The following is a 25,097-nucleotide window of genomic DNA, read 5'->3' on the forward strand; positions in this document are numbered from 1 at the left end:
GGTGGTTGGCAACCATACGTTTCAGAGAAAGCCTAGCAGAAATCTACCTATCAATCCAGTACATTTTTTAAAAATCTCTTCTTTCTTCCAGAGAGCTCAGAATGCCATAGATCATGCTCTCTTCCCTATTTTATCCTCATAACAACAACCTTGTGAGGTAGGTTAGGCTGAAAGAGAGTGATGGCTCAACATCATCCAGCGAGCTTCGTGGCTTAGTGAGGATTTGAACCTGGATCCCCCAGCTCCAAGTCTGACACTCTAACCACTACCACACCACATGGTGACCAGCAACACTTGGCTTATTGGATCCTACCAGCTGGCTCTCATTTCTTGCCGGGAGAGGTGCCTGTAATGCAAGTTTTGTTTAGCTTCGTGGGCATCTTTGGGGTCTGAAGGAGCATGCAAAATTCATGCTCCGTTCCTTCTTCCAGGTGGGTGGGCGCCTACATGCACAGCAGGACTGGATTAAGACATTCAGATACAAGTTTGCGAGACCCTGTAGCCAGGGCTCATTTCGAGGGGGAACGCGCAGAAATGCAGTTCCGGTAGTTCCCCAAAGTGGTCACATGACAGGTGGCCCCACCCATCTGACTCTCAGCCATTTTGGGCCCATTTCGTCCTGGAATGTGGCCGAAACGGCCCAGATCAGAGGCCGGGTGGTGGATCACTCTCCCGCTCAGCAGCGGCCCGATCCTGACCATTTTGGGCCCCTTTTTGGCCATTTTGGGCCCAATTTCGGCCCTGAATGGCCAGTATTGGGTTCAAAGCAGCCAGGATAGGTGATGTCAGGGAGTGTGGCATATGCAAATCAGTTATGCTAATAACACATTTCCGGTGATGGCAAGGGGTGTGGCATATGCTAATGAGTTGTGCTAATGAGTTCCTCCAGCTCTTTTTCCACGAAATGACCCCTGCCTGTAGCACTACCCCACTCCTCAAAAGAGGTAAAGTCACTTTTTTTTTTGTATCAGCAACCTCTCATAATCTGAGGCCCTCAACTGTATCTTACTTTGCTTGTGCATGATGTGCACAGTGAGGGTATCATGTGCTGTGGAGGAGCGCCCTGGAGAGAGCATCTTGCCTGGACCCCTCCTCAAAGCCTGCGGTCAGCCCTGCTTGGCTCAGGTTTCCTACCCACCCACTCCCAATTATGCCATCCCATAGGGCCGGACAGCTGGCCTCTGCCATGTATTCATTTCCCGTGAGTGGGAACGGACTTCCGAAACAGGACACGATGGTACATTAGGGAGGAGATGTGCCCCTACCCAAATTTCGGTAGATAAACCCACAAGGAGTGACCCTTCCTAACCAGCCGAAGGAATAGAAGGAGACGGAGGCTGTGAAAAATCTGTGCGCGAAAGGCAGCTATTTTTAGCCTAGATGCACGTAGGGTGTGTGTGTGTGTGCGTGTGTGTGTACATGCACCCTCCCTCTCTGTGCACAAAGCAATTTTATTCAAACACCTCTGCTGGCTCAAAGTACAGCAGGGTTGCTTGGGGTTTGCGAAATGGCCGGGAACTTGCTGGCAGCAGGCGTCTAAAGAGGCAAGCTGGAGGCTGTATCTGGAAAGCAATTAAAAGCAAGCTCAGGAGCAGAGCTGCAATTCTGAGGAAGGCAAGCTGAAGCAACACTCCAGGCCTCCCTCCGCTGCCCCCCCCCCCCCGCAGCAGTTGCCATTTCTAGCATCAAGCAATAAGCTTGAAGAAACTGTAAAGCAGTGGCAGTTTGTGTGGACGACATGAGACTAGAACACTGTAAAATGATTCCTTTAAAAAAAATGTTACAAAGCCAGGCAAAATTGGTCAAGACGTAGGGTTGCCACCCTCCAGGTGCGACCTAGAGATCCCCTGCAATTAAAATTTATCTCTAGGTGACAAAGATCAGTTCCCTCTTGGAAAAATGATGGCTTCAGAGGGTGGATTCTTTGGTATCACATAGAGTCCATGCTGAATTCCCCCCCTCCCCAAACTCCACGCCCCCGTCTTTGCCACCAAATTAAGGAAGTTCCCAACCCAGAAAGAGATGTAGGTGATCTCTATTTGGATGTTCCTGTTTGCCAAAGCAGGCCTGATTTCATGACAACCTCCCCCACCACCCTGTTTTCTGTGTATGCAAAATTGCTCACGGGGAGGGGGCCACAAAGGATGTATTTATTCTTTCTGTGTGTGTGTTTGTGTGTAAACTGCCGTCAAGTCATAGATGACTCATGGCGACCCCTACTGGGGGTTTTCAAGGCAAGAGATGAACAGAGGTGGTTTGCCATTGCCGGCCTCTGCATTGTGACCCTCGTCTTCCTTGCTGTTCTCCCATCCAAGTACTAACCAAGGCTGACCCTGCTTAGCTTCCGAGATCCGATGAGAGCGAGGTCGCCCAGGCGATCCAGGTCAGGGCATTCTTTTTCTACTGTACATGCATTTAAATGCACAAGCACGCCCCACCAAAGGACCGCTCGGTGCACCGCCTGCCATTTCCCATGCAGCAGTGGACGCAGTTTATTTTAAGCCGCGCAGGAGAAGAATGCTTTATTTTCGTTTCCTTCCTTGCATACCTTTCACAAAACGAACAAGCGCCTGCTTTGTTTGGAGTCATTGCAGGAGAGGTTATTGCACAGAATGCAGGAGGAACGCTTCCGTGTGTGACTGAACGTTCAGCTAGCAGCCCATTTATCAGAGCCGGGCCAAAGCGTTTCCAACAGAACTGGCTGAGTGTGAAGCCAGCGCTGCAGAGCCGAGGGTCCCAGGAGGCCAGGTCAGATTTGGCTCCTCCACGTTTCTGCTTTGCAGCTCTGCTTTCCTCCTTTAAAAATAAAACAGGGGGGAGGCTATAACTCGACTTGCATCACTGGCATACCTGCTGCTAGCACATTGCCTCCCCCCCAGGAATCCAATTGCTTTCTGATTCTCCGTCTTTTCCTCTTCGGCCTTCTCCCCCTGGCCCCGACATGGGACTGCCTGAAGCAATTACTGCATTCAAAATATTAACAGATCAAGCGCCCCTGGTTCCTCTGAGCAAAAAGTGACCCCATTAGCTGTTCACACCCCCTCCCTGTGCGCCACCTTAGCCTGATTTTTTTTCCTCCAGACCCAGCAAGATGAAATAGTTTTCAATCCTCTTGACAGTGTTCTAAATACATTTGCCCTCTACCCGTTCCCCTTATTTGGCATGCAGCTTGAAAAGGCTCGGCTCTCGGGACTGTCGTCCACCTGGCCTGCCGAATACGAGCAAATCCCTCTGGGATGGCAACAGGTGCGCCTCCTCTGCAATCGGTTTATCCCTCGCTTGAGCAAGGAGAGAAGGTCGTTTCGCAACAGATTTCTCACATGAAATAGAGAGGGTAGATCTACGTGGGACCAGATGCCAACAGTCCAGCTTACGGTGACAAAGCCCACAACTGGGGATTGGAAGCAAGAGAAACTAGGTTTGCCATCCTCCAGGTTGGGCCTGGAGATCTTCCAAAATCACAACAGCTTTCCAGAAAGTTCCCCTGGAGAAAATGACAGCTTTGGATGGTGGGCTCTGTGGCATTGTATCTTGCTGAGCTCTCTTCCTATCCCAGACCCTGCCTTTCCCTGGCTCCTCTTCCAGAATCTCCAGGAATGTCATTCCCTGAAGTTGGCAACCCTAACAGAAACTAATGTTGCAAGCCTGGAAGGGTACACACTACATTGCTTCCAGGCCTCAGCCACTCATGGGTCAGGTTGAGAGAAGTTCTAGAGCTTCATACTTCTCAGGTATGCATTGGACTGATTCTGATCTGGATCTTTCCCCCACGCCATTTCCTTGACCCGAAAGAACCACCGTGGAGACGCTGTTTGGGAATATAATACGTAAACCATTGGCTCACGTGGAACCTTCAACAGGGCAAATAGTGACTCCCTCGTTCCATTTCTAGTCAGGGAAATGGCACGGCAGCTTTGTGCCATGAGAGCCAGTTTGGTGTAGTGGTTAAGAACGCAGGATTGTAATCTGGAGAACCGGGTTTGATTCCCCAGTTCTCCACTTGAAGCCAGCTGGGTGACCTGGGGTCAGTCACAGCTCTCTCAGAGGTCTCTCAGCCCCTCCCATCTTACAGTGTGTTGTTGTTGTGGAGATAATAATGACATACTTTGTAAACCGCTCTGAGTGGGTGTTAAATTGGCCTGAAGGGTGGTATATAAATCAAATGTTATTATTATTTGCTCATCTGAATAGGGTCTCCTGCAGGTGCCATCCTCCACATGAGCAAAACCAACAGCAGCCCGTACGCAGGCTTTCTCTGTGGTGGCCCTACCCTGTCAAATGGCCTACCTAAGGAGGTCAGGAGAGCCCCCACTCTCCTAGCTTTCCGCAAACGAAGCAAAGCCGAATGATTCAAAAAGGCTTTTGTATTGTAGGGAGGGGCTCTCAGATGCTTCGCTAATGAATTAAGGACCATAGACTTTACCACTATGTTGCCTTATGTACTACCTGTTGTCTTAAATATGTGTTCCTATGAGCTACTTCATACAGAGTCCAGTAGTACCTTTAAAACTAACCCACTTTATTGTAGCATAAGCTTTTGGGAACCACAGCTCTCTTCATCAGATGCATCTGATGAAGAGACCTGTGATTCTCGAAAGCTTATGCTACAATAAAGTGGGTTAGTCTTAAAGGTGCTATTGGACTCTTTACTATTTTGCAACTACAGACTAACACGGCTAACTCCTCTGGGTCTATGAGCTACTTGTGCTTCATGTGGTCTAACGTCAACCCTAGAACTGCTTATGTTCTGTTTCAGCATTTCTTCAACTCTGTATTGGATTCTTACTAAGGCTATGTCTTGGTAAAACTGTGTTTATTTACCCTATGGCATTGTTTATGGAAATGTCCTTGAAATTGACTGTACTAATCTCACACTTTGTAATCCTCCTTGAATCTCAGTGAGAAAGGCAGACTATAAATGACATAAATAAAATAAATATATAATGGGGGAGAAGGTCTAAGCTGCTCCTCCCACACACCCATAGACCCTGATCCACAGGGCTTTTTTTCTGGGAGAAGAGATGGTGGAACTCAGTGGGTTGCCAGCACAGGGGGCAACTCTTGGCGAGAGGTAGTGCCCCTAGTACCACATGCGCGTGCACAAAGTGTGCGCACGCTCTCAGGACCGCACAATGACATCACTTTGGGTCAGCTGGAACAAGGGGGGGAGTTTTTAAAAGTTTAAATCACCCTAGGTGAAAATGGTCACACGGCTGGTGGCTCTGCCCCCTGATCTCTGGGCATAGTGGAGTTTAGATTGTCCTCTGCGCCTCTCCAATCTAAACTCCCTTCTGTTCGGAGATCAGGGGGTGGGGCCACCAGCCATGCGTCCATTTTCAAGAGGTTCTGGAACTCCGTTCCACCGTGTTCCAGCTGAAAAAAAGCCCTGCTGATCCATATTGGACCCATGCATGTCCTGGAAGCACAGAACTCCAGAATATATCTCTTGGTTCAACTTGTGGCCGTCCCTGGGGGGGGGGAATGGAATGTCTACCTGAGGTTCCTTGGTGATGTGTTTCCTAGTTCAATCACCAGAATGCTTTCCGGAATTGTGCCTAGCAGAGCTCTCAAAGAAGAACAGGCACACATGAGACCTCGCAGGTGATCTCACCGCCAAACTTATCTATAATAATTAGCAATTAATTGAATTCAGATAGACCTAATACAAGCAGTGATTTCTTACATGTCTGCTATCAGCAGTTCACAATTGCTTAGTAACTTTGAGAAGCTGTGTTTAGTTACATGGAGTATCGAAGGCAAGAATTCATAGCTTTGTCTCAGAGATAATGATATAACGGCATTGTGTGTTTGCCAGATACATCCTGGCAGAAAGGAATTCTGGAAAAGTAACGTATTCAGTCAGTGGCTTATTCTGTAGGATCACACATGAGCAAATGTAACGTGAGCTGACTTTGCGCTAAAAAAGGTGACACGTGTTCTAAAATGCCTAAACATGCCATAACTGTGAACCAATCATATTGTAATTAGGTACAACGATATTGTGATGTCATAATTGCTATAAAAGCTCCTCCTCCAGGGAGGAGCCAGAGGGAACCATTTGGTTCTCTCTCCTATAACTACAATTAAAGTTCTAAAGACTACTCCCTTCACTCCAGCCTTTTGCATCTAATTGGGAAGGGCGCAGAGGACTAGCTGCTTCAGGCATAAAACAGTCTCCAGCAGTGCGCGCCCTCCCAGTAGAAGCTAAACCACGCAGTGGCATGTCTGCAGCCTGAAGTCATGGTGGATTTCTTGGCTGCCAGCCTCCCTCGCAGCTCCAGTCGCCTTAACACAGCAGCTGTTGCAAAGTCGAGCACGGTTTTTTTTTGCTGTTTCTCTAATCTGGAGCTCTTGCAACACCCTAAGATTGACACCAATCCACCTGCTTGCTGTAGCTCTCAGAAGAGTCTCCTTATTTATTTATTTAATTTATTTATTTAATTCGGCTTATACCTTGTCCTTCCCACGAGTGCGCTCAGGGCAGCTTCCAACAAAATATATTGTTAAAATATAATAAAATATTATTGCAAATAGCATAAAATCCAATATTAACCCACATTAATACAAACAGCATAAAAATCCAGGTGCCACCAAACAAATCAGGCCTCTAAAAACTCGTCTTCTTTATGCTATAGATTGTTATGGCACATTTGTCCGATTAGCCAATAAACTGTTCTGGCCGTTACACTATGCTCAGTTCTGGTTAACTGGAGCTGCTCTTTACTCCCTGATGAAGAGGTTATTACATTAGCCAGCATCCTTCTCATTGTGAAAAAAGCCAGCACAGACTGGGCATTTTGCTGAGACAGAGAAGGAATAGGGGAGGAATTACCATGTCGGGGTGGAAACATCTCAGGGTAAAAACCAGGCCCCTTAAACCCAGGAAAGGATTTGTAGTTGATTGAAACTTTGGTAATGTGCAGATTTATGTAGATTTGACTGCTTGATCTGAAGGCAAGTGATCAAACTAGGGGCCCAATGGTAACTGACACTGGGAAGATATAATCAAATCCCGTGAGGTTGAATTTAGCTGTGAAAAACAGCCATGGGACCAAGTGGGGAGAAACTGGAGGCACTGGAGAAAGATTGTTGTTAAATCTCCCCTCCTGGGCTGCTTTAAGACCCAGTGTGGTAAAATTACTGGTACACTATTGTGTCTTTTTGTTCCCTGTTGGGAAAGACCTAGCCAGTCCGCAAAGATAATATTGAGCTAGATGGTCAATTGGCCTGATACAATATAAAGCTGCTTCTTGCATCCAAAAGGAAAATCATGGCAAAAATCTCTCCCTTTAGTACTATGACTGTGCAGATGGCAGGGTGCTTATAAAGGACTGTTTAAGACAGTGATAAGCAATTCCTTCAGATTTTTTTTCCTGCTACCATTCTCTATCGTATCTGCTCAGTGAATGCCGTATACGTTGTTCATTCTTGTTTTTTGCTCAGTGACTGTCCTAGCAGTTGATGATATTGTATTTCACTTGCTCTGTGTAATCTGCCTTGGATCTCAGAGTGAGAAAGATGAAACAACAACAACAGTTTGAGGCCACAATCCCAAGAATGCTCTTGTGGGAGTAATCCTCATTGAATTAAACGGGACTTGCTTTCAAGTAGACCTGTTTGGATGGCCGTATACTTAAGTCACAAATGAGTGAGCCCTTTTTCCCAATCAAACTCAAAGGTCTTACTTTTTTTAAAAAAAGGAAGACGCATGGAAGCAAATCCCTACCTGTCGTTTGGTGAGCCGTTAAAACTTGGCATTCAGAAGCAAATTAGTTAAATGCGGTTGCATAGTTCGTCAGCAAAAGCTACAAGATGTGTGAGGAGGTGAGGAAGAGTATCGCAAAAGCAATCTCGGCTCCCCCAGAATAACAAGGGGAACAAAGGCCTCCCTGTGGTTTCTCTCCCTCCTCACCTCCCACGTCTCCTCACCCTACCGCTGTAGCTATTTTGCTATTATATCATTTGGTACTTATATTTCTGATCCCTTTGTCATCATAAAAAGGGCCTTTTGAAGTAGCAAAAGCTTTCCCACACACTTATTTACACATGACTAGAATGTCACAGTGCAAAGATGGAAGTAGGATTTTTTTTAAAAACTTCGAGGAGGTGTGGTCTTCTTAAGGACTGCCCCTTATTTAACCACACCCATTTAGCATTGCCCCGCCCTCTTTTGACCATGATCTAAAGAAACAGATGTTAAATGTATCTAATAAATTTAAGTGAAAATCCTCCCAAAGAAAAAGCAATATTCATAGAGCTGGACAAGTGATATCTTATTAGTCTGAGGAAATTCTCCTTACCATTATTAAAATGAGACAGTACAGTGGACTTCAGATTGCCGGTGAGAAGTTACATTTTTCAAAATTCCTCTATTAATAATTTCTTGCAAGTGGCAAACTAGCAGTCCTTTCCAAAAAGCTAGTCTACTATACCGTTTATTAGATATCTCATGCTAACTTGTTACTTGATCATATTGTTTTATTTTGTACGATGTGCCTTGCGTATCAGTGGGAAGCCAGACTATAAATAATTAAAACAACCTTTTTCCCAGAGGTAATAATTTTAAAAAAATTATGACTCCTTCCCACATACAACAAAATAACCTTATGCATCAAAATGCTAGAGTTCAACAACATCATAAACCTGCCCCCCAAAAGATAAGGAATCAAGTGATATGTGAATAGCTATAATGATGGGGACCGTTTCCACACAGCTCCCCGCTGCTCGTAACAACCCGGAAGATCACGCAAAAAACGCGGAAGATCGCGTTTTCTCGCACAAGATTTGCGCGACGTCATGTGATGTCGCGCAAATCTCACGCAAGAAAACGCGATCTGCCACATTTTTTGCGCAATCTTCCGGGTTGTTACGAGCAGCGGGGAGCCGTGTGGAAACGGCCATGGTTTCAGTTGGGTCGCAGTGTTGGTTTGTACCTGAAGAGCATTATTTGGGTCCAGTCGCCCCTTAAAGACCAACTAGATTTCAAGCGTATGAGCTTTCAAGAGTCAAAAGTGGAAAAAAGCTTCATATATCTGACCAAGAGAGTTCTGACTCTTGAAAGCTCATATCCTGGGAAGCTAGCTGGTCTTTAAGGTGCTACTGGACCTGAATGCTGAAAATCTTGTTGGTCTATCTGGTGCCACTGGACTCAAACCCTGAAGAAAGGAGCTCTGATTCTTGAAAGCTTATACCATAAAACGGCACCACCACAGAAAAGACCTTGCCTCTGCGTGATCTCAGCTAATGGGGCTACACAGATGGGCTGTTTCATAAGGAAGGCGGCAATTCTTCAGATATGGTTTGGGATGTTAATGGTTTTAGAAGATGCGGACCAAAAACAATCTGTGCCCAGAATAAACTGGCAGCCACTGAAAGCTGAATCGTTGGCACAATCTCTGTGGCTCTCGCTGCCCTATCATTAACCTGTCATGGGCATTTTGTACCAGTTAATTCTGGACAGCCTTCAAAGGCAGCTCCAGGCTGATCATAATGCAGCAATCCAATTTATACCACCCATGTGATATTATTATCAAAAATAATAGCAATAATAAACCATCTCCTTCGGAAAATGAGCCAGTGTCCTCAAGAATACACAGCAGGTGTTATTTAGCCATAAGATTCCTCCCAGAATAGGGCTGTCCGCCTTTGCTTCCATAAAAGGTTTCCAAGATTCTTATTCCCTGGAGCATCAAGCCCTGAGCAGGCTTTTCTAGCTGTAAAAGGGACAGACTTCACACACTATCTTTGTGCCCAATCCCGTTACCAGAAGCTCAAGACCATCTTCTCAGAGCAGCCTGAACCCAAGGAAAAAATGGTGAGTTCCTCTTCTTTCCTCACAATCCTTCCAGAGGTTAAAGGTGTGGGTGTGCGTACACCTCTTTAGCCAGGTTGTGTCACTCAAGCAAATTGAACTGTGTGGCTAGAGGGATCTTTTTTCTCCCATTCTTGCCATTCCAAGACTTGGGGGACAGTGTCCCAAGGAAATCAGCCCAGTTGTGCTTTAGAATTCACTGCCAGAATATGAAATTATGACCAAAGAAATTAGATTTTTTTAAAAGAAAAAGTCAGATTTGGGTAGACAGGATGTGTCTTAGCCATGTGTGCTTAATGAAGCCTCCATGAGTAGAGGCCGTACATTTTTGCAGAACAGATTTTAGATGAAGGGATGGAGGGAATTCTTATAAAATCTGCAGAGGACATAGAGCAGGGAGAGATAGCAAAAGCCTTAGAAGACAGAAATAAAATTCAAAATAACTCTGAAAGGTTGGAAAGTCCTGATACTGATGAGATGCATTTCAACAGAGAGAAATGCAAAGTTCTACATTTAAGCAATTTGGGATGGGGGGAGAAATACCTGGCTTGGGAGCAGCACGTGTGAAAAGTATCTCAGGACTGCAACCACCCACAAGTTGCATGTGATTCGGAAGTGTGCTGTGGCTGCAAAGAAGGATATTGTGATTTTAAGACTGCAGCAGCAGAAGTGTAGGATTAAGGGCAGCCTGTAGTGTGCCAGGTTGTAAAGTGTCCTCATTTAAGAAAGATGTCGACAAAATGGAATGGGATCCGAAGAGGGCAGTGACGGGGGTCATGGGTCCAGAAAACAAAGTCCCGTGAGGAAAAGTTGAAGGATCTGGGTACATTTATCCTAGAAAAGAAAGGACTGTAAGGACTAGACAAGACCATATTCTTCAAATACCTGAAGGGCCATCTCTTGGGACTTTGTAGCAGAGTGAATTACACACAGCAGAAATAAGCAGAGCAGGCACTTTGTGTGGTTAGCTTCTGTAAAAAGAGTATACTACATAAAAAGGTAAAGAGGTTACGTTGGAAAGAAAACAATGAATGGCTAACTTAACTGCATCTTGTTTCTTTGCTCTTTCTAACTTTTACATCTCTAACTGCAACTGGACGCTGTAAATTGATTCCTGAGTACATGCAGGAATATTAATTGCACCCCAATAAAATTGATCACCCAATAGTCAATCTTAAGGTCACCTAACTGAGCATAAACCTCCCCTTGTCTCTGGTGGGAAGAATTACTGGACATCTAAATGGCCCCATGCAAACTAGCTATCCTTAGCTAAACGTAAACATCAGCTTCATAACAGAAGGGACGACACTTGCAAAAACCCAACACCATCTCTTGATTCCTGTGGCGCCAGACGGGAAGACTAGTTCCAATGAGATTTAAGTTACATGTGGGTGCATTTCAGATGACCACGGAGAGAAATTCCCTTATTGGTGGAAGCAGTTCCGCGATTAGGTTTGCCAACCTTCAGTTGGTGGCCGGTGATCTTCTGGAATTACAACTGATCTCCAGGCCAGAGAGATCAGTTCCCCTGGAGAAAATGGCTGCTTTGGACTTTGGCACTATACACTGCTGAGGTCTCTTGCCTCCCTAAAGTCTGCCCTCCTCAGGCTCCACCCCCCAAATCTCCAGGAATTTCCCAAGCTGGAGCTGGTGATCCTATCCGCAACAGAACCTGTGACTTAGAGAGCTGGAGATCTTTAAGACCTCACTGGGGATCTTCAAGCAGAGGCTAGACAGACACCGGTTGGTGAGCTGTGGCTTTCCTGCCACGAGTGAAGGATCAGCCTAGATGACCTCTAAGGCCCCTTCGTACTCTAGGATGTGATTACTATGACCCTTTTTCCATTTTGGTGAGGTAGTCTAAGAGATGTACTAGCTGACTAGCCCAGGGCCTCTGAATGTACCTAGGCCTCCTAGGTATTCGTCCAACTCTCAGACCATACCAGCAGTCTTTTGAGTCTGTGGGCAGAGACTTTTATCTTTTATTTTGTTTTATATAAATCGCCCAGGTTTATACAGTCGCTAGGGCTGTGTGGACTATTTACCTGTTTTATTTTTGGTGATAAAAAAGAGTTCCTGGGGAGGGAGTATTTTCTTTCTGCTCTTGCTCACCTCTTTACAACCTTATCAGCTCATTGCCTTGATCTCCTGCTGCCAGGATCTTTTATCATCTTCCTTGGGAATGCAGCCCTTGCGAACGGGACGACATCCAAGGGTGGACTGGGCACTTAACTTGATTTCCCAGTAGACCACTGGCTCTAGTGGGTCACTGGTGGCCAGGAGCATGCAGAGCCAACAAGCCCTGTCGGAGCCTCAGAGGTTATTTACAGCACAATCCTAAACAGAGTTACTCCAGTCTAAGCCCATTGAAATCAATGGGCTTAGACTGGTCCCTTAGGATTGCACTGTTAGACATGGGCACGAACAGCATTACAAATAGGAAAAACCCACGAACAGTCAGATCTGCTGTTTGCGAACAAGCTGTTCGTGATGCCCCATCCTAAACGAACAGGTGGTTGTTGCTGCAAGTCTGGTTCGTTGCCTTCGGCAGCTGTTCGTCAAGCCAGACAGTCTGGCACCTGCAATCAATCCCCTTGGCAACTGGAGGCAGGGACTGAACTCTGTCTGAACTCCTTCTGCCTTTCCTTCTGGCTTTAACCCTTCAAAGTACTTCCAGCAGAGAGTCCCGTTTTTGCCACTGTGGAGAGAAAATGACAGCCAATGGGGAGACCCATGGATCATGCCTTTCCTGGGGTGCAATCTCTCTGAAACTTGGGGGGGTCTTCAGAGGACAGTGAGGACTATGTCCCCTGCAAATTTTGTGGGTATTGGACATTGGGAAGGTCAGTTGGTAACCCCTCCAAGTAGCTGCCAGCAGACACTGCTGTTTTTGCCAGGACAGGGCCCTTTAAACTATCAGCTGGCAGGCGGCAGGGGGGAATCCCTGCCCTGCCGCCTGCCAGCTGATAGTTTAAAGGGATCTTTAAAGGGCCAGGTAAGTGAGTTTGAGGGGAGGGGGGCTAAGTGGGGGGGGGTTGGAGTGGGATTGGTTCTGGCCCCCATGAACAACAAACATGTCTGGGAACAGTTCATGTTCATTGTTCGTTGTTCATGGATGGCAACGAATGACGAACAGGGTGTTCGGGTTTTTTTTTCCATTTGTGCCCATGTCTAAGTCTGGCCGTGTCATCAGCAATGACAGCTGGGATCGGCTCACAAATGGCTTCCTCTTGCACTACTTCCACTCTAGGGGATAATGCAGTGGGTGAGCTAACGCCTGCATTGCTGAGTGGCCCTGCAATGTGAGCCCACAACATAGCAGGAGCCGCTCCGCTTGACTTTCTCCAAGGCCATTTTCTCTTTCCATTCCGCCCCTGATGACATCACAATGCCATGCAGCCAATCAGCGGTGGTTGTGTCACCAAACGTATATATTTTTCTAGTGGCTGCTTAATTGCTTTAGCTCATTTCCCCTTCAGCTCGTCTGTAATAGTCACTCTATAAATAAACAAAATCTAATAATATAATAATATTTGTGTCTGCCGTGTCAAAGTAGTGGATTACTATTGCCCGCTGCAACCATCTCAGTTCTTTGGAGACTCATTGACTTCAATGCAAGAGTTGAGCATGCCTCTTTATTAATCACATTTGGCCTTTTCTTCCCTTTCCAATTGTCCCAGAGATTACTCAAGCAGGGACCTGATGTCACCAGCTTCTTTCTGCATGGCGTGCCAATCACGATTATTAATATAAATCACACATGTTCTTAGTTGCTGTGGCAACAATTCCCCTGGATCCTTGCCTTCTCCAAATAAACTTCTTCCCCCCTGTATTCAGATGTCATTGAAATATAAAACCATTCAGGGCAATTAAATTCCAGCCTTCTCTCCAACACACTGTATGCGGGGGTGGAGGGGGGGGGGGCTTGAGACATCCCCCTTACACCTGAGCATCAAAAGCAGAAAGAACATTTTGCTCCACAGTAAGGGGTGAGGGAGCATTGTGTAGCGCACGATTTGGTTCAAGCAGTGAACAACAAAGCCGAAAAGGAAGGGGGTGTGTGTTAAATTTAAAAAGGGGCACACGTATAAGAGTTAAGGTGATGTCCCCTTTCTAACCCAAACTATTAAACAGATTTTTAGCCTGCTATTCTTGCGAACCCTTTTCCAGAAAGAACAGTTGGATAAAAACATGTTCCAGCAAAGGAAAGATTAGAGTGGTAAAAAAGTCCTCTCCCCTTGGTGATGCAAAGCCACACGTCTTTGGGCAAATATTTAAGGCTCAGAATGAATCCATTCTGGTGTAGCGGACTCTCACGCTGCCCAGCGTGTGCCTAGACTGTGCAATGATGCCCCCTAGTGCTTGACAATAGCTTGAGCTTGAAATTATGAAGCCTAACATGCCATTTGGCCTATTGTACAAAGGCATGAAGCTGTCTTGCACAGAGTCAGGCCGTTAGTGTGTTACGGTCAATGCCGTCTGCTCTGGCTGGCAGCTGCTCTCCACAGTCTCCAGATGAGGCCTTCACATCATGTTCTAGCTGAACCTTTACAAAGGAACTAGGGATGAACTAGGGACCTTTCCAAAATTGGAGCTCTGCCACACTAAAACCTCAGCCCCACCCTGTTATCACTAATAATAGCTACAGCCTTTATCCCATGTTCCTCCAAGAATCTTTCATAAACAGCTTATTTGCAGTTCCTGTGGATTTCACAGAAACTTGAGCAAAAGAAATTCCTGGTAGACGGCGCCTCCTGTTTGAATTTTCTGCCAGCATTTCTAATTGTGAAATTCTATCATTCCTGGTAATTGGGGATGGAACCCAATGTGGGAACCCTGAAGGAGGAAGAGAGCGTTCCGCGGCTTGCCGGGTGACATTCTCTCAGCCTAACCAACCCAGCGTCGTTGTTTCAAGGCTAAAGCCCACAGGCTAACGTCTGGCCGCCTACAGACTTGCCTATCGACAGAGACCTGTTCACTCTACCCTTCCCACACCTAAGGCAAGTTAGGAGGCTGTAACATATAAAGGACTTCTCTGTCGTGGCCCCAAATGCTGGAATTCTCCCCCATGACTAGTTGCTTAGGAGCTGAACCTGATCAGTTTAGGGGGGGCAGGTAAATACTTCCCTCCCCCTTTCCAGCCTTTTGTTAATCCCCATCTTCTGAAACTCTGTGACAGTTTACTGCATTTTATTTCTCATTAATATTTATTTGTTTCTACTTTTTTTTAAAAAAGTTCTGGTCCTTTTGGTCCTGTTTCTTGTAGTTTGTTTCGTGGCTTTTTGTTGTTGCAGCTCTTCATGGGTTTTTAACGATGCTGGGGCCCCAGTGTCTGTGCTAGGCTTCCAGGGCTATTTTTTCCAGTATCATCTTGTTAATATTGCTATAGCCTTCTTGTTGTAGACGCCCTCTCACGACTGACAGTGTAGGAGTGTCTGCAAAGGGGTAGCTGCGTTTGTTGGTTGTAACAAAATAAAACAGAGGGAAATCAAACTGGGAATTCTGTCCCAAGGGAAGATGACAAGAGGTGGGGGGCAGAAAGGTTGTTGTGAATTCCATCCTGAGTCTTTTAAGTGTGTAAATTACTAGGGACCGTCTCTCACCATATGTGCCCTGGAGGGTGCTTCTATCAGCTGGTAAAAATCTGCTGGTTGTCCCTAGCCCCAGGGAGGTTTGCCTGGCCTTGACCAGAACCAGGGCCTTCTCTGTCCTGGCTCCGACCTGGTGGCACTCTCTGTCTGTGGAAACCGAAGCATACTATCCTTTCGTTGGGACTGCAAATCAGAGATGTTCCACCAGGCATATGGTTGAGGCTGGGTTGTAGGTGAGCCTTCTTGCTAGCCTCCTGTCCAGGGGTGGAGGGAGGTAGTATGATCCCCCTCCAAGTTTCCATCAGTGAGCCCATGCTGTTCTCTCCACCTCCAGCTAGGGCTGCTAGCTCCAAGCTGGGAAATTCCTGGAGATCTGGGGGGCGGGGGCGGGGGGAGAATCTGGAGAAACCTGGAGAAAGTGGTGTTTGGGGAGGGAACGGGCCTTGGCATGGCATAATTCCATAGAGTCCACCCCCAAAAGTAGGCATTTTCTACAGGTGAACTGATCTTTGTGGCCTGGAGACCAGTTGTAATTCCAGGAGATCTCCAGCCACTACCTGGAGGCTGATAACCCTACCTCCAGCCCATAGAAATGTTATTGGGGCTGGGTAAATTGGGGACTGTCATCTAGAGTTTTACTATTGTGTGAACTGTATCTTACGTAGGGCTTTTTTTCAGGGGGAATGCGGGGGAACGGAGTTCTGGAACCTCTTGAAAATGGTCACATGGCTGGTGGCTCCGCCCCCTGATCTCCAGACAGAGGGGAGTCGAGATGGCCCTCTGCGCCGCTGAGCGGCCATCTCGACTCCCCTCTGTCTGGAGATCAGGGGGCGGGGCCACCAGCCATGTGACCATTTTCTCCGAGGGCAACCCACTGAGTTCCACCACCTCTTTTCCCAGAAAAAAAGCCCTGATCTTATGTATGTTTTTAATGTAACTTTTAACTGTTGTTACTCTGCTCTGAGCCCGTTCGTGGGGAGAGTAGACTAAAAATTGGAAACAAACAAACAAACAAAAATAGGCAAGGTGAGGAAATCAGAAAGGTGCGCTATAAATAACAAGAAATAAAACAAATCCGAGAGAAGCATGAGTGAGTTTTGTGCTATCAAGTTGCTTCCACCTTATGGTGACTATAAATAAAAGACCTCCAAAATGTCCTATCATTAACTGCCTTGCTCAGGTCTTGCAAACTAGAGGTTGTTCTTTTATTGAGCCAAGCCATCTCATTTTCGGTCTTCCTCTTTTCCTAGCATTACTGCCTTTCCCAGTGAGTCTTGTCTTCTCATAATGTGTCCAAACTCAGTTTCATCATTTTAGTTTCCAGGGAGAATTCAGGCCTGATTTGATCTAGAACCCACTTATTTTTCTTTTTGGCTGTCCATCGTCTGAAGTTTAAGTGAAACTTTTTAAGCAAGCAAACTCTGCAGAAAACGGAACGTCTGTTACTTCAACAGCCACCCTTGTCCTCTCACAATATACCCTCTCCCGTACAGACAGAAACACTGACGCCGGAGCAGATCACTGAGTACAAGGGCATCTTCGAGATGTTCGATGAAGAAGGGAACGGTTTAGTCAAAACAGATGAGCTGGAAAGATTGATGAGCTTGATTGGAATCAACCCAACCAAGAGAGAGCTGGCGACGATGGCCAAGGATGCGGACAAAGAAAGTAAGCCTTTGGGGGTCTAATTTTGCTCCAGAACTAGGTGGAGGAGCTCCTTTGGAAAATATATGTGGTTTTTAAGTAGGAACTCTGCGCTAAAAAAATTAATCTGTTGGTTTGCGTGTCCTTCCCACTCTACTCTGCCACAGTGAACGGAATTACTTCTCCTCCCTTGGAGGTATTTAAGAAGAGGCTAGATGGTCATCCGGCAGCTGTGATGATTTTCTGACTTAATATGAATGTACACAGATCAGGAGCCTGAGACCATGATAGGATGAGCCAGTGCTTGCTTCTTGTGGCCCTTTCTTATATGTCCAGGGTAATGCCGATTGCCACTTTGGGGTCACGAGGGAATTTTCTTCCAGGCCAGATTAGTTGAGGTTTTTTGCCTTCCTCTGGGCATAGAGCTGGGGTCACTGTGGGAGCAGAGATAACTCTGAATTTCCTGCAGGAGGCTGGACTAGATGACCCTTGGGATACCTTCCAGCTCTATGTTTCTGTTGTACCCAAATTATGTGTGTCTGGTTATCTTAGCCAATTAAGAGAAATGAATACACACAGAGAATGAAGTCTAATGAAGGATGTTGTAAAGAAAAGCCAGATATATTTGCAAATATAGGACACACTACTATTAGGTGAGCTCTGAGTGTGTCACCAGAACAAAGGAGTACATGCTATTTTAAAGGCACATTACATCACACTGGCGAAACTAAAGTCACACTCAAGGCAAAGCATCTGACTTCTTTCACATCTTTGGATTGGCTATTGTCCGTTTTTCAAACTTAGTCTCGCGACAGAACATCTGCCATTCTATCCCTGTTCATACCTTCTTCTTATCAGCTTCCCCATATATGGTCATTCTATCCTCACTCTTTCTTATCTCTGTTTCTGCAGGTGGGTCTAAGGAATGTTCTCCTTTTCCGGTGTGCAGCCAGAAAGGCTCAAGGAGCCAGAGGGGCCCAGGCAGGGACCAGTTACTTTAAAACATGCACAAAGAATATATTTCATGTGTGATTTCACGATTGATCTAAAGTCACTACTAAAATTTGCTAATCTCACATTTCTACAGTTCTTATGGAGTTTATCTGATGTTCCACCCTCTGTTTTCCGCATCCTGCCCTTCCCTCCTTCCTTCCTGAAGCTCAGCACGGGGAACGTATCTCTCCCCACTTCTGTTTTACCCTCACAGCAATCCCGTTAGGTAGAAGAGGCAGAAGGGCTTTTGGAGACTTGCTTGAAGCATTCATGGTCCTCAAGAATGCCCTTTCCCCCCTCCTTCCCCTCACTCCAGGTAAAGGGACTTTCAACTGTGATGCGTTCTTGGTTCTGATGGGCATCTACCACGAAAAGGCCAAAAACCAGGATGAAGAGCTCAGAGCAGCCTTCAAAGTCTTCGACAAAGAACACAAGGGCTACATTGAATGGGACACACTCAAGTAAGTTGAACGACAGCCAAAGATTTATCAGAATGCATTGGGGGTGCCATCGTGAGCTTGTTCTCTAGCCTCCATTGTGTAAGAGACAAGTGCATGGGCGATCAACTGTTGGCAGAGTGCAGGAAATAATCCAATCCATACTTTGGAACTTGCTTTCAATGAATTTACTGCCATGTGGGATGTTTGCAAAAGACAATAATTGACTGCAGAGTGCACTGCAGACCATTAATGCAACCGACAAGCCTTCAGAGCGCAAGCGCTAACACATACTAACACACACAAGAGAGAGAGAAACTACAAGAGGTAGGTTGAACTTCAAGAGAAAACATTCAATAAAGCCTAAACACAAGAGAATGCTCCCTCTAGTGTACGAGTGGATCAAATTACTTTTCCAACAGTATTTACGCTAACTAGAATGTATGCTGTCAGACGTGGATCCCCTTGTTTCCAACAGGATAGCACTTTTTGCTTTAGCCGCTAGGGAAATTAGAGCAAATGTAGTTCTTAAGAAAGCAGCCAGGTGAAATGAAATGTAATCTTTGTGTCTGGATGTGAATGCTTAGAGATGGATGTAATTTTAGAAATTTTAAAATGATAGAGCTGTCAGTAAAATCAAAAAGAGTCCAGTAGCACCTTTTAAGACTAACCAATTTTATTTTAGCATAAGCTTTCGAGAATCAAGTTCTCTTCATCAGATGCTCTGTATCAGGCATCTGATGAAGAGAACTTGATTCTCGAAAGCTTATGCTAAAATAAAATTGGTTAGTCTTAAAGGTGCTACTGGACTCTTTTTGATTTTGCTACCACAGACTAACACGGCTAACTTCTCAGAGCTGTCAGTGTGTTTTTAACTTGTAAAGGCCTACAGCCACCTATAATAAATTTGTCGGTTTGTCTGTATGTCCTTAACTACACTCTTAGCAGGCTGTTGCTTCTCCAACATCAACAGCAAAGTAAGCTAAATAATACCTGCCGGGGTAGTATATCACAAAGCTTCGGATTATGTAGAGAGGGGACAGTCATGCGGCACTTTCATGAAGCTGCTGGCTGCTGTTGGACCGGTGGTCTGATCTTGCAGGGGACTTCTTTTGCTTTTATGAATTTACCATAAGCAGATCTATCCCTAGCTATTCACCATGATAGCCAAAAGAGGAACCTCCATGGTCAAAGGCAGCATACCTCTCCCGATCAGCTGGTGTGGGCAAAGAAGAGGCGACTTTTGCCTTTTTTATAGCCCTTTCAAAAACATCTGTCATAACTATCCTGTTACGGCTGAGCGAGAATGGTCCAGCAAGTTCCATGGAAGGGTTAGATTTGAACCCAAGTCCAGTGCTCTAACTACTATACCATTGTGGCTGTTCCCTGTTGGTAATAGAATACTGGGCTGATCTACAAGGCAGTTCTCATGTTAGGAAGTTCCACTCTGGGCAACCAAAATATCTGAACTGTCATCTGGGTGGGCCCCAATCACAAACGGCTAGTTGTAGACCACATCTTTGCATTTCTGCTGCTCTCTGTTTCTTGTAAGAACTTCCAACTCCTGGTACCTCTATATATCTCCATCCCTTCATTCCCGCTTCAGGAGACTCACTGCAGCCAACCAGATTGTGTAATACCACCTACCCTCATTTTTGTACAAGTAAAAAACAAAAAACAAAAAAAGCCAGTTGTGCTCCTCTTTTGACACAGAGTCTGAAGAGCATGACTGCTTCTCATGCAGGGGCAGGTTGAAATCAGTAGCCCAAGATAATCCACCCCAAAAAGAGACTCCAGGTGGAAGAGGAGAGAGGGGCAAGCAGATAGCAGGTATGGGGGTAGGGTTGCTTGCCAGCTTCCAGATTGGGGCTAGAGTTCTCCCGGAATTACAACTGATCTCCAGCCAACAGAGATCAGTTCCCCTGGAGAAAATGGCTGCTTTGGAAGGTGGACTCTATGGCACGATACGCTGCTGAGACCCCTCCACAAACTGCACCCTGAAATCTTCAGGTATTTCACAAGTGTGAGTTGGAAACCTTATTTGGGGGGGATGAGGAACAGAAGGGAGGCATGCAGAGCCAGAGCAAAAGGAGGAACGAGGCAAAGAAAATCAAGATGTGTAGTCTATGCGACGTATGCATTAAATGCACAAACTATGCACAAAGTTTGCTAGCTGGGGAGGCAGAGAAGAGCAGCAACCAATCACAGCAAGGAGTGGGTGTAGGCAGGCCAAGAGCTGGCAAAGCTAGTTGCTGCCCTGGAGATTGATGGGGTTTTTAATCAGTCAGTGCTCCTGGATGGGCGACATTTCGAGCCGATCTGCGGCCATCACAACCTTGCTGTGTCCCGGAATTCACTACAGACTTTGCCTTTTAGGTACGTGTTGATGAACGCTGGGGAACCACTGAATGAACAGGAAGCCGAATTGATGATGAAGGAAGCTGACAAGGATGGGGACGGAACCATCGATTATGAAGGTATCAGAAATGGCACATTTCTTTCCTTGGGGCACCCTGTGGTAATGCAGTCATTATACTATTGTTGAAGTTGGGGTGGGGATAAAAGCTGGGCAATTTCCCCCTAGGCCAGATTTCCTCAGTGAGGAAAGTATAGCTCATAAGAGCTTAAGTGGGTACATATTCCCACTCATCTCTATTTTCTTTTAGCCAGTGCTCCAGGGTTTTCCTGGAAGGCCATGGACCTGCTCAGTCTCATATAGGATTGCCAGCTCATAGTTGGGAAATTCCTGGATATTTGGTGGTGTGGAGCCTGGAGAGGGCAGGGTTTGGAGAGGGGTGGGACCTCAGCAGAGTAAATGCCATAGAGTCCGCCCTCCGAAGCAACCATTTTCTCCAGGGCAACTGAACTCTATGGCCTGGAAATCAGTTGTAATTCGGGGATGTCTCCACCCACCACGTGGAAGTTGGCAACTCTATTTTCAAGATTTTTCTTTGTTTTGATAGTATTTGTCTACATATCTGGGGAGCTGCCCGAGCATGTAGAACCCCCTCCCTCATCTGTGGGTTGTCTATGGTTGCCAGCATCTCGGTGAAGCCAGATCACTTGGAATTACAACTGATCTCCTGAGATCACGTCCCCTAGAAAAAACTGTAGCTACAGAGGGCAGACTCTATGGCATCATAGCCATGTTGAGCTCCCTTCTGTTTCCAAACTCGGCCCACAAAACTCTAGGAATTTCTTAAGCCAGTGCTGTCAACCCTGCACAGTAGGAGCTGGCCCATCAAGTGCTCTAGTAGAGAGATTGATGGAAGCACCCATGCAGTTCTTCCGATCTCTCAGCAGAGGGCAGTAAAAAGCACTCTTCCAATATTTCTTCACCACTCCTATATTACAATCATTTTGAATAGTAATACCATACCACAAAGGCAGAAACTGGGTAGCGAACTCCAGCTTGAGACATTTCTAGAGATCTGGAGTCCAGCCTCCGAACGAGCCATTTCCTCCACGAGAACTGATCTTTGTCGTCTGGACACCAGTTTTAATTTTGGGAGAACTCCAGGCTCCACCTAGAGACTGGTAATGGTAGATGGACAGACATAACTAGGGTTGCCAGCTCCGAGTTAGGAAATTCCTGGAGATTTGGGGAGGTGGAGCCTGAAGAGGGTGGAGTTTGGGAAGGGAATAATGCCATACAGTCCACCCTCCAAAGCAGCTGTTTCCGCTGGGGGAACTGGTCATTGTTGGCTGGGAGATCTCCAGCTGTCACATGCAGACTGGCAACCTTATATACAACAAAACTGAATTGGCTTGATTCATATGTTTACTCTGCAGTTCTGCCTTTGGGTGGAATACGTGGCTCTCCCCACTTTCATTTTATCCCACAACCAGCCTGGAAGTGGGTTAGACTGAGAGAGAGCACGACCGATCTAAGAACACCAAGCAAGCTTCTCGACTGTGTGTGAGATTTGAACTTCTGTCCCTCCTGGCCTAGCCCAACATTGTAAAGAGTCCAGTAGCACCTTTAAAACTAACCAACTTTATTGTCGTATAAGCTTTCGAGAACCACAGCTCTCTTTGTCAGATGCATCGTCAGCTTTCTAGAACCACAGCTTTCTTCGTCAGATGCATCTGATGCATGCATCTGACGAAGAGAGCTGTGGTTCTCGAAAGCTGACAACGCATCCAATGAAGAGAGCTGTGGTTCTCGAAAGCTTATACGACAATAAAGTTGGTTAGTCTTAAAGGTGCTACTGGTCTTTTTACTATTTTGCAACTACAGATTAATACTGCTCTGGATCGAGCCCAAAATTGCAACCACTCCACCCCTAATACCGACACTCATTTCCATGGCAGAGACAGGCAGCTTCCTCGTTGGGTCCCACCGGGTCTGGCAGGCAAGCTTGTTGCCCTCACCCTCCCTGAGGGGTCACCCCTATGCAAAACTGCCAGCATCTTCACAACACAACTGTGGCAAAGCAGCAAGGAAAGCGGGCTTCAACTAGCCCATACACAGCGCTCATAACTGGATGCTGAAGATTTGGCTAGGGCAAAATCGCGCACAGGCAGGTGCTTACATTGTACTTCCTATAGCAGGGGTGGCCAAACTTGCTTAATGTAAGAGCCACATAGAATAAACCTCAGATGTTTGAGAGCAGCAAGACATGATGCATTGAAGTGACTTCAGATGAGGAGGTGGGTTTGGGGGAGTGTCCTGAAAGTGACATCACAGGAAGTGGTGGGGGTTTGGTGCAATATGCTGGAAGTGACCTCATCGGAAGGGGTGGAGCTTGGGAAGAGCCATCACCTGACCTTTGACTTGGAAGTGAGATCACAAAAGTGAGGTCACACCCTTGCTAGGCTTCACCCCCCCCCCAAAGTCCCCAGATATTTTCTAAGTCCCCAGATATTTTCTGAGTCAGACCTGGCAAACCTGACATTTTTATCGAAAATATGAAAGACATGGAAAGAAAGAAGAAAGGAAGGAAAAAAGGAAAAGGGAGGGAAAGAAAGGAGTAAGGGAGGAGAGGGAGGGAAATAAACTCTTCAATTTCTGGAACCTGCAAAAACCCAAGAGGGGTTTAGCCTCCGAATAACTGAGGCCATGGAGCTGAGGTAGAGGGGTGAGCCCCCAGAGAGTCAGGCTCCCATTCACTGTGCCCTTAATAAGCAAGTACAACCAGACGGGGAGCTATTGGTATTGTGCTGTGACATCATTTTATGACAGGAGCACAACTACTGTGTCCAGCTCCAGGTACCAGCTAGTGTTGTGGTGGCCTGTGCTTTTAAGAAAAAGGGGTGGGGAAGAGAAGAAAAGAAATAGATTTTACCTGCTTGGTGTATTTGTTTTCTCTGCAGAGTTTGTGGCGATGATGACTGGAGAGTCCTTCAAACTGACACAATAAAGGCTGTTGGAAGAGAACTGCATTCTTATTGGGAGAGGTCTTTCCTGTACATCTCTCTCTGTCTCACTCACACAACACCCCTCACAAGCTCTTTTACATGTAATAGGAGCTGTTACCACCCCTCCACCCTGACCTGGAAAACCCAGGTGAGCCCGATCTCATCAGATCTCAGAAACTAAGCAGCTTCGGCCTTGGTTAGTAACTGGATGGGAGGCCTGCAACGAGGACCAGGGTTGCAGAGGCAGGCAATGGCAAACCTCCACCAGGGGTCACGGCAAGTCAGCTATGACTTGAGGGCTCCTCATACACACACAACCATCCCCCTCCAAGTATGAGGGGAAAATAGGCCAAGAAATCACAGCACCCTTTTGAAAGGGCAGCAAGAAGTTGTAAGCAAAACAAATGTGAGAAAAAGCAACTTTTTTTATGCTACAGACTTAAAACTCGGTTAAGAATCAAACTGTCCCCACTTGGAACTGTCCCTTGTGGAGGGATGTGTGTTAAGATTCCCCAACAAAGAATATTAATCCAATTACTGTTCCCATGAAGCATTGGGGAAAAACCTGGCTGTTAAACATATTAAAACTAACCCAGATTGATAGCTCCGATGGTTTCTATGTCCAAATTATCATTTTGGGGAAAGGAAAGCAAGTAGCAGGGCAATTTAGCATTGGTTAAGAAGAGCCATTCAATTTTATTAAGAGACACTTTTCCTAACCCACTGTCATTTTGCCAGAGATTGCTCCAAAGGAATACACACGTTTAACATAAATAACAACAACAACATTCAATTTATATACCGCCATTCAGGACAACTTGACGCCCATTCTGAGCAGTTTACGAAGTGTGTTATTATTATCCTCATGCCAATTGCCCTGTGAGGTGGGTGGGGCTGAGAGAGCTGTGACTGACCCAAGGTCACCCAGCTGGCTTCAAGTGGAGGAGTGGGGAATCAAACCTGGCTCTCCAGATTAGAGTCCTGCCGCTCTTAACCACTACACCAAACTGAGAATAAAGGATAGGAAGAGACTAAGGACAAGTGACAACAGCACCGCATACAAAGTGGCCTCATAAGGAGTCAAAGCCTGGAAAATCTCTCTCAGGAATGTCTGCTAAAGACAGCAGTGCTCACTGAATGTCAGGCAGTGCGGTGTCTTTCTCTGCACTTGCTGCCCAAAGTCTTTTAACTGAGGGAGGAACTGTGGCTCAGTGGGAGAACTTCTACTTGGCATGCAGAAGGTCTCAGGTTCAACTCTGG

At 46.2% G+C, this 25,097-nt stretch overlaps 1 protein-coding gene across 1 annotated transcript; it reads left to right on the top strand.

Moving 5' to 3' along the window:
- Positions 1-9,618: 9,618 nt before the first annotated feature.
- CALML6 (calmodulin like 6) lies at positions 9,619-23,856 on the top strand. The gene is made up of 5 exons (XM_055001516.1): positions 9,619-9,814; positions 16,896-17,070; positions 18,356-18,500; positions 20,853-20,953; positions 23,793-23,856. The coding sequence occupies exons 1-5, from the start codon at positions 9,812-9,814 to the stop codon at positions 23,837-23,839; spliced, it is 471 nt and encodes a 156-aa protein (XP_054857491.1). The 5' UTR covers positions 9,619-9,811; the 3' UTR covers positions 23,840-23,856.
- The last annotated feature ends 1,241 nt before the right edge of the window (positions 23,857-25,097 follow it).

This window comes from Eublepharis macularius, chromosome 17 (assembly GCF_028583425.1).
Source record: "Eublepharis macularius isolate TG4126 chromosome 17, MPM_Emac_v1.0, whole genome shotgun sequence".
Classification (NCBI taxonomy): Eukaryota; Metazoa; Chordata; class Lepidosauria; order Squamata; family Eublepharidae; genus Eublepharis; species Eublepharis macularius.

Bases quoted from the DNA above. Each gene is read 5' to 3' on its own strand.
- CALML6 (XM_055001516.1), top strand. The intron at 18,501-20,852 runs GTAAGTTGAACG...TTTGCCTTTTAG, and splicing joins ATTGAATGGGACACACTCAA to GTACGTGTTGATGAACGCTG. The intron at 20,954-23,792 runs GTATCAGAAATG...TTTTCTCTGCAG, and splicing joins CGGAACCATCGATTATGAAG to AGTTTGTGGCGATGATGACT.